We start from the raw sequence: 12,339 nt of genomic DNA on the forward strand, positions 1-12,339 counted from the left end.
CAGAAAATTAAAAGGGCAGCAGGCTGCTTGTATTGCAACAGGAACAGAGTAAAGGCTAAGTAAGGACTTCCTCAAACTCATCACTGTCTTCTGATTACTGTTCCATCCATATTGCAGCTAGCTAATATGTACAGTTTCTGCTAATCACGCACTTATAACTAGCGCTTCATTTGGGGAGTTTATCCTCCTCTTTTGAAGTGCAGGTTGCCCACAGTCATCCTGCAGTAAATGAATCAGAATTCTGTGTTTTTGCAGTGTATCCCTTACTCATCCTTTTGTATGAGTTTGATGAGTCCTCCTTCCTCTTAGGTCTGTGTGTGGTAAGTCATCCTCAAATACAGTTGTAAACAGTGCTGCTGCTGTCCTCTGCCTCACACAAAGAGGCCATCAACAGATGGATGTGCTAAAAAGCACCAATAACAAACTACAGAATCACAGAGTATCCTGAATTGGAAGGGACCCACAAGGACCATTGAGTCCAACTCCTGGCTCCACACAGGGACACCCAAAAATCAAAATTTATGTCTGAGGTATTATCCAAATGCTTCTGGAACTCTGGCAGGTTCAGTGTCGTGACCACTGCCCTGGGCAGCCTGTCCCAGTGCCCGAGCACCCTCTGGGTGCAGAACCTTTTCCTAACACCACGCCTGACCCTCCCCTGCCCCAGCTCCATGCCATTCCCTCGGGTCCTAAACACCAGAAAGACATGCAGTTTGCTCACCTATGTTTGTTACAGCACAGAAACTAGTTATTGTAGTTCAATTCTAAGATTATGTCCAATTAGTTACAAAAAAAAGTCAGAGAAAGTCCAAAAGAAATGCTGTCTTTGGACAATTGAAAATAGCATTGCTACCTTTTTATTTTTCTTGTAATTAGCAGAGGAGGGCAACAGGCAAAGTACAAGGGTTTAGATTCAGGCCAAGTTCCCCTTTTTGCCAACAGAATAGCAATAACAGTTAATCTTACAAATTGTTTTGCACAACATATGGCTCAAGTTCTAATAGATATAAAATACCTTATCCATGAAATCAGTAAAAGGACCAGGCAAGCACTGACTACAAGTAACTCTATTCTACTTAATTCTCTTCCAAAAAAAAGTATCACGAGGTTCACAATTTTATCTTGCTAACATGAAACTTGTCAACTCCCCTTTCACCTGACTCCAGTCCCAGGGCTCTGAAGCTTGCTATGAGGCATAAAGCTGTGCCGATTGCTCAAGGAACTATTGTATGTGTGTGTGTGTGTGTTGGGGGGGCACATGCAATGACTGTGGGCTCTTTGTAGCTTTTTGCAACCATTTCAAATGTCACAGTGACCTGCAGTTCTTTGAAAAGGAAGTTCCCAGCTGCAAGTATCTTTAATTTGCAGCTCTCATCTACTCACTGAAAGAAGCCTGCTGGGACTGGTATGCATCCCTGTTAAACTTGTGTGAATACTTTTTTTTTTTCCTCCTTTTTAATACAGTTTTACATACTCGTTTTCTGTGACACTTCTGATCTCATGAGGCTTGTGTGGGAATTCTGGTTAGGTTTGCCTTTCACAGCTAATGAGTGCTACTAAACCAATTTTTATGCTCAAGCAATGGGATGCAGAGAGTGGAACCAGAGATGAGTCAGCAGTCAGCTGAGGTGATTTGAATAGCACTCCGAGCCATGCCTACCCGTAGGAGATAGTCCGCAAAGGTCATCCCAAGTGCCTAGTGTTTAGATTCAATCACCCTGATGATGTGAATTCCCCTAGGACTCTCATGCTTTTCAGGCCAGTCATCACTCTGTGTGACATTTGGATGTTGTCGTACTAAATACCCGCTGCTTGGTAGCTGGATGACAGGGAAGAACGCCTGACATCATTTGTACTTTGCCTGCCAGCCTGACAGATGCTTCTCTCTCCCCGTCTAGGGGCGTTAGGCACTAAAATTAGTACCTATTAAAACAAGCACACTGAGTAAGGATCTGCTGAGTCTCATCAAGAAATGCTGAAGGGAAGGGAAAGAGCCACCATTGCCCTTTCTAGAGGAGTTAGGGCTGTAATTCACAAGCAGGGACAGCACAGCTATGGACAGCTTACAGAATTACTGTCCCTGGTCCACAGGTAGCTGAGTTGCTCAGAGATAATCAGGGGCTGAGCCACAGCAGCTTGCAGTGCCCAAATTAAAGCAGAGTAAGGTCAGTGACAGGCTTTAGGAGCTGTTAGATTCGCGGGGAGTGTGTTGGGGGTGTTAGGCCAGATACAGGATGTGTGAGCCGGTTCCCTGGTGAGGCTCAGCTTCTCACAAACAGTCCTGGAGAGGAAACGGTTTATAAGCTTCAACTCATTTAAGGTTCAGCTCCGTTGCCTGTGCAACCACAGGAAACAAGCACACCAGCCCCACTTATGAATCATACCTTTTGGGAACTTCACCTTGGAGAGCAGGAAAAAAGTCTGTCTTCAGGTAGAACTGATCTCTGTAATCCCTTCCCTTCTGCTGGGATCATTGCCTAAACTCCTTCATTGCCAAAAAAAAAAAAAAAAGGCACAATAAGAAACACAGCTTGTGATGGTTCCACCCTCCCTTATTCAATTGTTCAGCAGTTTAACATTCAAGCCTGAATGTTGTAGACCTAGTTTTAATTCTCTTCTAACTGAGAGGATTCAAGGCCACATTTTTCTAGCCTTCCTCTTAAGTGGCTTAAGTACAAGCCAATTGAATTAACAAAAAAGATGGAGAAAGACATAAACACCTTCATCTTCTCTTGATCCCTTTCAGCAAGAAAGAAGACTTTGAGATTCTGCCTGGCTCTTACTGAGACTGATTTTGCCAGGGCTGAACACTACAGGTACTCTATAAAACCACTTACTGGTTCCAGACAGACAGGGACTTCAGCATCAGGGATGAGTCGGGGGTTAAAATTTGCCAGAGAAACCCCAGGTGCCTGAATTACCCACCAAAAGCTCGTTTTATCAGGCTCTGGGACATGTTTTATCAGCGCAGTTAAGTGCCATAAAACCTGAGAGGGTAAAAACGCAGACTCTTTTAAAGGCGAGGCTACAAACAATAGCACTGGTGATTTACGGTCCATCATCCCAAAACCAAGCGGAATATTGGTGTTGCTTTGCAGCAACTGAATCCTAGCCCCCTGAGCAAGATCCAGGGCTTAACTGTTGGTGCTTACTGCTATAGAGAAATAGCTGCCTCACTCTAAGTCTCAATAGCACGGTTTGTATCACAGATTTTAGTCTTTCGTATGTAAACAATATTATGCACGCAAATAAATTTGATTTTGGGGTAAAGCTAATCTTGCAAAACAGCACGGGCACTTGCTGAGATGCTCAACCAAGCAATGTGCCTGGGTTTAGTTACGAAAGGTGACCCTAACTACACACGAAAAGCAATCTTCTTCAAGCATACACCACGTGTGTGTTTGTACATACAACAACGGCTTGACAACATCTCATTTCGCTCATCTCTGTAACGAATGAATTTGATGAAAGAGCCGAAATTCAGCGCCTACAAAAGCTGTAACATGAAAAAGCCCAGCAGCATTAGTCCTGGCTGCGCTAGCTTCTGTGGGAACCGACGCTATTTTTCCTCCGCACGCTGCATCAAACGAGCTCTTCGGGACTCAACAAACAAAACCCCAAGAGATAAAAACCCCACAGTCGCATCGGGAGCCGTCTGCCCTGCAGCCAAGCCGGAGCTGGGGCTGCACTGCCACCTGCCGATGGCTGCGGCTCCTCGGCCCGAGTCCGGGAGGGATCCCGGCCGCATCCCTGGGGCAAAGGGGGCAGCTCCCAGCTGCTGGGCTGGGGTACATCAGCATATATATATATATATTCTATTTAAGATCCGCCCCTTCCAAATATAAATATTTTTGCAGGAAAAAAAAAAAACAGCAACTAAGAGAACATTTATTATTGAAGCATTTAGATTTTTTCTTACATCTTCCCTGAAAGCGTTTTGAGCCCTTTTTCCCCCCTCTGTTTTCGGTGTCTTCCATATTTTTTTCCTTATAGGCCTGCAGTTAGCGTCCTGCGGTGCTTTATGTGTCCAGACAGGTCCCATTCTTTTGCGAAGGCAGAGGAGATGCACCAGAGCTGCTTCTGACAGGCAGCAAGAGCCATTAAAAATAAAGAAATCTGGCAAAATGAGCGTACCTCTGTCATACCCACAGAGGAGGAGGCACTCTCATCTCCATACAGATCAATAAATACCAAAAAGCAGGGTTTGTCCCAAACAGAACACAGCACATTTCCTAATGCAGTACCACGATGAACACCACGCTACTTCCAGGTCATAGTTAAGAGATTGAAAGATGATTGATAGAGTGATAATAAATTGTTTTAAACCCACTCATTTGCAAATTTACACAGTTACTATCCTAAAAATGACAAGAAGATCCCATATCATAGCATTTTATATGCCCCTTTACACCCAAACCTGTGTCAAGGACATGGTAATTCTTACTTTTTAAACTATCTACAGAAAAAGTTTTAAACTGGGTGATGGTTTGTACAATGTTCTCCTTGTGTTACGGATCTGAGTACCACCATTTAACATGACCAAGAGCATTAGCAAAGAGCTATCATTTAAATCACCGTACCATCTAATCCCACTTAAAATTCCTGCTGGTTTGAAAGTTTTGACTAGCTCAGGAAGTATTTACTGCAAGAACACACGTACATAAACACACTTTCGTACGGCTTAATAATGCCAGAGACATTTCCTAACAGCACTTACTGTGCTGGAAATGTGTTTGGAACTGGACGAGTAAATATCCTTGGTAAGCCCTAATGTATCAGACGTGCTGTGGAACAGCATTTCCATCAAACCTTTTACATTCATGGTTTCCCCAGGATAAGCTAAAAGGTGAATGGCTTTTATGGCATCGCCCTTCTCAAGAGTGCTGGTAGGTTATTCATGAAGCACTGCGTACCTCTAACACAGTCATCGGCCTCTATTGAGATGCAGTTTATGAAAGCAGCCTACCAAGAAGGAGCAAAACACTCCTAGCCAAAAGCCAGTTCTGGATTTTGTAACCTGAATTCCTAAGGGAGAGCACTGTAATTCCTAGAAGTGATGGAAGCAACTCTGATCACCATTTCTCTCCACCAAAAAAAGGAAAACAGAACCAAAGGTATTCAAATTATGCTGAAGATGCTGGAAGTGTGTGGCAGATCTGCTACACATTTCACACCACATAACTAGAGGATATAATGATGAGAAATGGAACAGAAAAAGATGCCTTCTCCTCACACACCCGAAGCACTATAGACAGCAGAAGCTCTCAAAATATATTGAATATAGCTTAATTTGGATGGCAAGAATAATGTATTTTCAGATAGAAAACAAACAGCATAGAGGCAGCACACCTTCCTTCTTCCTCCAGCCCCATCCTCACTGTGTTTTCAGAAAAGATAGGAAGAAAGAAAAAAAACTGATTGCAATGAAAGACAATGAATTCTGTATTGTTAGCGCTGAGATCTGGTGAAAGGCATCAGTCAAACACTTGGCTCATACACAGATTTCTTTTATTGTTATTATTTTAAAGAAAGCACTAGAATTAACCATGTAAGGTTAAAAAGCAGTATTAATATTGTATTCAGTGTCAAGAAATGGAGGAGTTAAGATGGTAAAATATCTCCTCAATTACACCCATAGGATTTTAACATGTTAATGTGCAAGTCTAAGACAAAAATCATTAATTTACAATGGATTAAAATTTGAAGGATGGGAATTTCTTCATCACGTATGCTCACAGTAGGAAGTGAAGTACTCAGTCACTGAAGTACAAAATCAGTATGCTTAAGTGATTCATGACTCATTTTTAAGGCAAAAATAGATAACATGGTTGTATACAGCTGCAAAAATATTTACAGATATGATTAGATAAACAGTCCACTTCTGGCATGAAAATGTTTAATGCCATACTTAACACAGCAGTGTCTTGTTTGAAAAAAAAATTATCATAAACTGCAAAAATCTAGCTAGGATGAGTAACACTGACATTTTTATCTGTGCCTCCCAAATCATTGATCCCTGTTCCTAAGCCTCTGCCACTCTAAGCTCTCCTTTCTCCCTGCCCATTTCCAGTCTTACTGCAAAGGTACAGGTGTGCCTGAGCAGCCTCCGAGTACACAGAGGCAAAAGCTGAAATACTAAAATGTATGCAAAAGGTCCCAAAAAGAAAAGAGGAAAACAAGCAGATCCAGAGGAAAAGGAAAAAAGCGTTATCTGCAGGTATCAAGGACTTGCTCAGTCATCCTTGTCTTTTGCTCCGTGTTTAAGGATGCGCGTGAACTCGATGTAGTTGAAATTCCCCTTCTTGTCGATCGGTGCCTCTCTGTAGAGCTCATCTACCTCCTCGTCTGTGAACCTGTCTCCCATTGTCGTCAGCAGCTCTCGCAGGTAGTCCTCTTGAATAAACCCTACAGGGTGAGGTATAGGGAAACACAAAAGGAAGTTGTTTCTTAGCAAGCCTTCAAAAGCAGCAGGATGAATGTGCAACGGCCGACGACAGACATGCAATCACCTAACACAACATGTAGGATGTGCATTTGTACCAAAAGCCCAAAGTACTTCCTTAATCGAATTGTAAAGAAATTTTTTGAATGCAAAGGGGAGGGAGAGAACTTTGATGCTTTTCATACAAATATTTTAAGAAGGCCTGATCTGCTGTGATCTAATAATATCTATTTCCTTACATGGATCTTCAGCAGCTCGAAGTCGAAAGACACGATCCTGAGCTACGAATATGGTCACTGCTAACCTTCATTATGAAAGCACTTCTCTTGATTGAATTCTATTTTTCTTGACTTAATTAGATACATGTGTGCATCCTCTATAAACGAGTTTCCTGTGGGGACTAAATAACCACTGGTTGGCTTTTCACCGCTGCACAGCGCCGTTGCTGGAGGGTTTATGTGGATGCAGTGAACTGCTGGCACGCATCCAGGGGTAGAGTTTATAATAGATCAGACTCTCAGACAGGATAGAGCAAGTTAACTCAGGAAGGAGCAAGAATGTTTACCATGGAGAGGTAGAGGCAGAAAAACTAGTCAAAAGAGGTAGGATATAAAATGAGGTGTTTTGTTTTTTCTTTTTTAAATGACAAAATGTTAGCAGACTTTAGAGGAAACTATCAAAGATATAAGAAGGAGCAGCTGATGATTTTATTACTGCAAAGAAAGCTCTGTCAATTCAATTTCAGTAGGTGGGCAGAACCACCAGCTGCCAAATAATTCCAGGAAAGTTTAGAGATTAAAAAAGGAATGTGCAAAAGAGACACAGACCTGAGAATGCAGGAACTGCTTACTGCTGAAGTAAGACCTATCATGCCTTTACATGCACAATAGTTGCTTCCTTGGAGAAAGAAAGCTGTTACTGAACTCGAGTTGGAGAAATACCAGCAACAGAATGGAGGTAGAAGTAGGTTCCAAAAAGAAATTTTTTACTGGGCAGAACAGCTGGAAATCATAAGTAGACACCAACAGTGACTGACTGATGTAGAATTAGTTAGGATGTGATTTTTACAAAAAAAGAATTCTGCTTTGAAAAGAGAGCTGTATAACTTGAGCAAACAGAGTTCATTAGAGAGAAAGCCAAGAAGGAAATCAGGGAACCAAAAGGCAGTCAATGAGCATGACAAATTACCCTGGGGTTGGTCTATGCTGCAGGGAAGGGGGAAAAAAAACCACCAAAAAACACAACAAACACATGTTACAACATATGCTAATTGAAACAGCATCATATCCTAGTGCAGGCAAGTCCATGATTAATGACTCCAAATGAAGAAGGCTAACAGCAATGTTATCATTTGAAATCAGGAGGGGAATGTTCAATTAGCCAGGCCCTACTTAATTGGGTCAAATTTTGCAGTTGTCTCTTTGCAGGTGTGAGCAAAGGGGGGAGGGGGTGACACGACAGGACATGACACAGACAAAACAAACTAAATACAGAAGGCTTTTTCCTTCTGTAGTGCTACAGAGACCAAATAGTGATGAGAGATGACATAAGGATTAGTATTCAAAGAATGCAAGGCCTTTCGTGGTACAAGTTTAGCCTCGAGGACTTAATCTCTTTTGTCTGAGTCGGTGGGTGTTTAAGCACCGAACTGGGTTGCCAGACGAGGCATACGCTAAAAGTTTTAGCAGCACAGATTATATAAAGCATAAAGTCTACCCACTATCCCTAAACCAATCTCACACACAATTTCAACGTAGACAGGGAGTAATAAATTAATGAAGCAAAATTTAAGATGCAGCCTTTGGCAGGCAGCACAAAACAGATGACAGCGCAGGATCAAACAGCAGACAAAAGTTACACCGATTTAGAAGACAGATATAAGCTTTTATACTAATTTCATAGTACTACTGGTTTATGTGACAGTAATGCTGAAGTAATATACCCAACTAGATGGACCATATAGGAAAAGTAAGTAAAAACAAGTACAACTGCTTTATCCTCATCAAGAGGATCTGATTTGGATTATTCTCCTTCAAAAGAACTACACTAATGTCGAGTAGAAAATCAGGTCCGTAACACAGACATATGGAGATTATTAAGTGAAAAGAAGGATAAAGGAAAAGAAAGTTCAAATCTGAGTATAAGATGAATAACAGGCAAAGACAACATGGGTTCTACCTTATGCTTCATTTTTTAAAGTGCGTTTTGATGATCATCATTCAAAAATCAATAAAACAGCATAAATATCTTAACATATTTCCTGGTTAAAACTTCAGGATGGCACAAGACATAAAACGGACTGTGAAATCGTTACCTTCAAGTTATCCTGGGACTAAACTAAAACATTTATCACGGAGAGTTTAAAGATGATAAAAATCAATCTTATCAGTACATGGGGGCCTGAACTAGTAACTTATTATTTACAGAGACACAGAAGGTCACTGTTTAAAAGAACAGGTAGCACAATCATTTTCTTTATATCCTAATTCACAGGTTCTTGTTTTCGTGCACACAAAAAAACCCTGTAGCACACTGAGTCAGACTACCTGTGGAGAGAAAATAATTAACCTACTAACAAAACTTCCTTCTCTAGGAGATGGTAAAGAGATTTCCCTTGAGAGGGAGGAAGTCAATTAACATTTGAAAAGGCCTTACCACCAGAAAGCCTGTTTACCTACATCCCAGCAGGAAGGGGATGCACTTTGAAAAGGCAAAAGGTGCTAAAAATACACAGACAGAAAATAGCTGTTTGAAACGGAATAATATCCTTTGAAAGAATCTAGAGCACACATCCACAGATTAGATTGAAATATTTCGGTAGGCAGCTGTGAGAAGAGTTACAGGTGTTGCCTGCACTCTCGATGTGACTGCATGATTTCTGCACACGCTAGCAGGGCAGCCCTGACACTCTGTGACTGCACAGAATGCCCTCAGGATCCATCCCTGGTCACTACCCAGTTCTGCAAAACCTCAGCCTACATGAGTAAATAAATAAAAGCCCAAACTCTAGCTTCATGATTGCAGACACAACCTTGAAAGTCTGATAAAGCAAAACTGAGCTCTGCATTCTTTCCCTCCCCCTTCCTTGCTACGCAAGTCAATTCAATGTCATTTCTGCCTTCTGGCCCCACCCTGTTTTATCTCAGCAGATCACCACGGCTACAGCCCTTGCTATGCCTTTAAAAGGACTGAGCCGGGCGTGATGGCATGACACAGAGGATTTGTCATCAAAGCCTAACACACACTAGGCAAGAGGAGGGGTAAGAAGAAAGAGTTTATGTACTCTGGATGGTCTGTCTTCAAGTATTAAATACATCAAACAGTCAGATGTATCTACTGCAGAGGGAGGACAAACTCTTGTCATACAGATTTCACATCTACTCCCTTTTAAGTGCCATAGAAAAAAACACAGCTTACTGATTTGAATTTCTTATCTTCTCTGAGCACATACGTCGTATTTTGTACTTCGAGGAACATGCACGCTGCCTAATTAAAGCACTCTTCTTCACAGCCCCACAGAAGAATGTTACTACTAGTCCTCAGCGTGCAGCCAGAGCAGCCTGACAGCTTTCACTCTCACTTATTACTAGAGTCAAGTTCTCATACATGGCAGATGATGCCATCTAGCATTACTGTGGAATACTTCATTGACAAAGGTGCAAAAGTCAGCCTACTAATTAGAAATCCAAATAAACAACATGTAAATACAACACCCCAAAGGAGCTGACTATCACCCACATACCTGTTGCTTCTTCATCAAAGCAAGCAAAAGCATTCCTGATTACATCTTCCGGATCGGTGCCGTTTAACTTCTCACCAAACATTGTGAGGAACATCGTGAAGTTTATGGGTCCTGGGGCCTCGTTCATCATGGCATCTAGGTATTCGTCCGTTGGATTCTTTCCTACAAAGAAAAACATTCAGCTTTGCTTGAGCTTTCAAACTAAACACAACAAAAGTCACCTGAATAGTGCAATACAAAGTGAGACACTTATAAGCTATCCCAAATGCACTGTTTTAATTATAATAAATTTGCTTGGCAACTGTAAAGAGAAAAGGCACATTACCAAGGGAGGCAAGCATGTCGTGCAGGTCCTCCTTGTCAATGAAGCCATCCCTGTTCTGATCGATCATGTTGAAGGCCTCCTTGAATTCCTGTATCTGCGACTGGTCAAACATGGCAAATACATTGGAAGTGGCGCGCTGAGGGCGCTTCTTGGTGGTCTTCGTCTTTGCTTTTTTGCTAGACATCTTGGCTGTTGGATACTAGGAGAGAAGTAAACAGAATAAGGTCAGTTAGGACATTAAAATAAAATGTACTAAGCTTAAATCTTTAAAGTTAGTGTTCAGAAACAGAACACACCTCTAACACCCTTACATTTCCTCTCAGCAGAGCCTATTTCCCTAACCAGGAAGTGCAAAAGAGAAGCAGGAAATACAAACATCAGTCAGACTGTTAACTAATAAAAGTGACTAAAACGAGATGTAAATTGCACTTCATTTTCACTGTTAAAAGAAACAGCTTTCATCTTGGTTTCCTTCTTACAACATGCATCTGCAAGAACGGAACTTTGGTCTCACATTTAAAGGAGGAAAGCGAGGTTTTGAGCCTGTGAAGTAGCTTTGTATGGATACAGTCTAAGTGTGTGCAATATTAGAGTAAGGGGAAGAGAAACGGAACTCAGTTCACCTGAACAAACCCCGAAGTGCCTGTGCTTGGCAGTATAGGCACACATATTACAGCAGTTGGTTTTGTATGACAACGGGTCTCCATCTCTGCCTTGCATTCCCTTGTTTAAAAAAACAACCCCCTGACATTAGGAGAACCGTGCCAGCTGCTTTTCTGCTGCTACCTGACCTCAATTTACTTTTATCCACTTCATTTCACCTGTACCACAGGTTCGGCCTACCTGACAGCTGCCTGAAAGCTTCCTGCCTACTCCTTTAAGCAAAAGGGGGGGTGGGGGAAAACAACACCTCAGGGCTTTTGCTCCTCTCCCTAGCACCGGGCACCTTCACCTGTGGCAGGCTGAGCCGCAGGGCAATGTCACCCTGCGGTGGCTTCATCCTTCGTGCCGTCATTTACCTGTTGCTACGGCTCCTTTAGGATCTGACGCCTTTATCCCTCAGGGCGAGCGGGGCCGGCAGGGGGCTGACAGCGCCACAGGGGCTGCGCCACGCCCGGGGAGCCGCCAGCAGCCGGCCGGCCGCGGAGAAACCCGCTCGGGGACAGCGCCCGGAATCTAAAATCGCTCCCAAGGCCTCTCGACGAAGCTCTAAGCTGTATATTTGCGGGTTATTTGCAGGTTATTTGCGGGTTATTTGCCCCCACAGGCAGCCCGGCCGCCCCCCGCCGCCTCCCCTCAGCAGCAGCCGCCCCCCAACGGCCGCCCCGCAATGGCCGCCGCCCAACGCCCCCCTCCGGGGACCCCCCCCCCGGTGCCCAACGGCCTCACCCCAGCGGCTGCCGCAGCGGATCGGGGCTGTGGAGGAACCGGCGGCGGTGGCGGCGCTTCCTGGACAAAACCACCGCCCCGCCGGGGGCGGGCAGCGGGCCGGGCAGCCGCCGGGCGGCCCCCGCTGAGGCGGGCGGCGGCCCCGCTCCGCGCCCTCCCCGCCGCCGCCTGCCCTCCCTCACGGCGGAGGCTCCGCGGGGCGGCCCCGCAGCCGCTCTTCTCTCCCTCTCCCCCCCCCCCCTCCGGGAGAGTTGGTGCAGCCCGGGGGCAGCGCCGCCGCCCCTCAGCGGGTGCCCGGCGGCGGGACCATTGGTGGAGGCGGGGGGGGGAGCCGGTGGCCGGCCGCCATCTCAGCGCCGCCCCCTCCAAGCGGAGCCACCTCAGGCTTCAGAAAAACGTTGTTTAGTCCATAAAGGGGTGTGAATTGTTGCAAGTTTGGAG

The 12,339-nt window shown here is 44.1% G+C and overlaps 1 protein-coding gene across 2 annotated transcripts; it reads right to left on the reverse strand.

Annotated features, from left to right (window-relative positions):
* Positions 1 to 5,491: 5,491 nt before the first annotated feature.
* On the reverse strand, positions 5,492 to 12,118 carry LOC311206125 (myosin regulatory light chain 2, smooth muscle minor isoform-like). Of its 2 annotated transcripts, none has more exons than XM_084281336.1 (4): positions 11,899 to 12,118; positions 10,510 to 10,708; positions 10,185 to 10,346; positions 5,492 to 6,405 (listed from the first exon to the last, which is right to left on the reverse strand). In XM_084281336.1, the coding sequence occupies exons 2-4, from the start codon at positions 10,691 to 10,693 to the stop codon at positions 6,233 to 6,235; spliced, it is 519 nt and encodes a 172-aa protein (XP_084137462.1). In that variant the 5' UTR covers positions 10,694 to 10,708; positions 11,899 to 12,118; the 3' UTR covers positions 5,492 to 6,232. The 2 variants fall into 2 exon arrangements, with proteins under 2 accessions (XP_084137462.1, XP_084137461.1); XM_084281335.1 differs by having other exon boundaries at positions 10,185 to 10,341; positions 10,505 to 10,708; positions 11,899 to 12,033.
* Positions 12,119 to 12,339: the final 221 nt, after the last annotated feature.

The sequence above is a fragment of the Netta rufina genome (assembly GCF_964035555.1).
Source record: "Netta rufina genome assembly, chromosome: 2".
Lineage (NCBI taxonomy): Eukaryota > Metazoa > Chordata > Aves > Anseriformes > Anatidae > Netta > Netta rufina.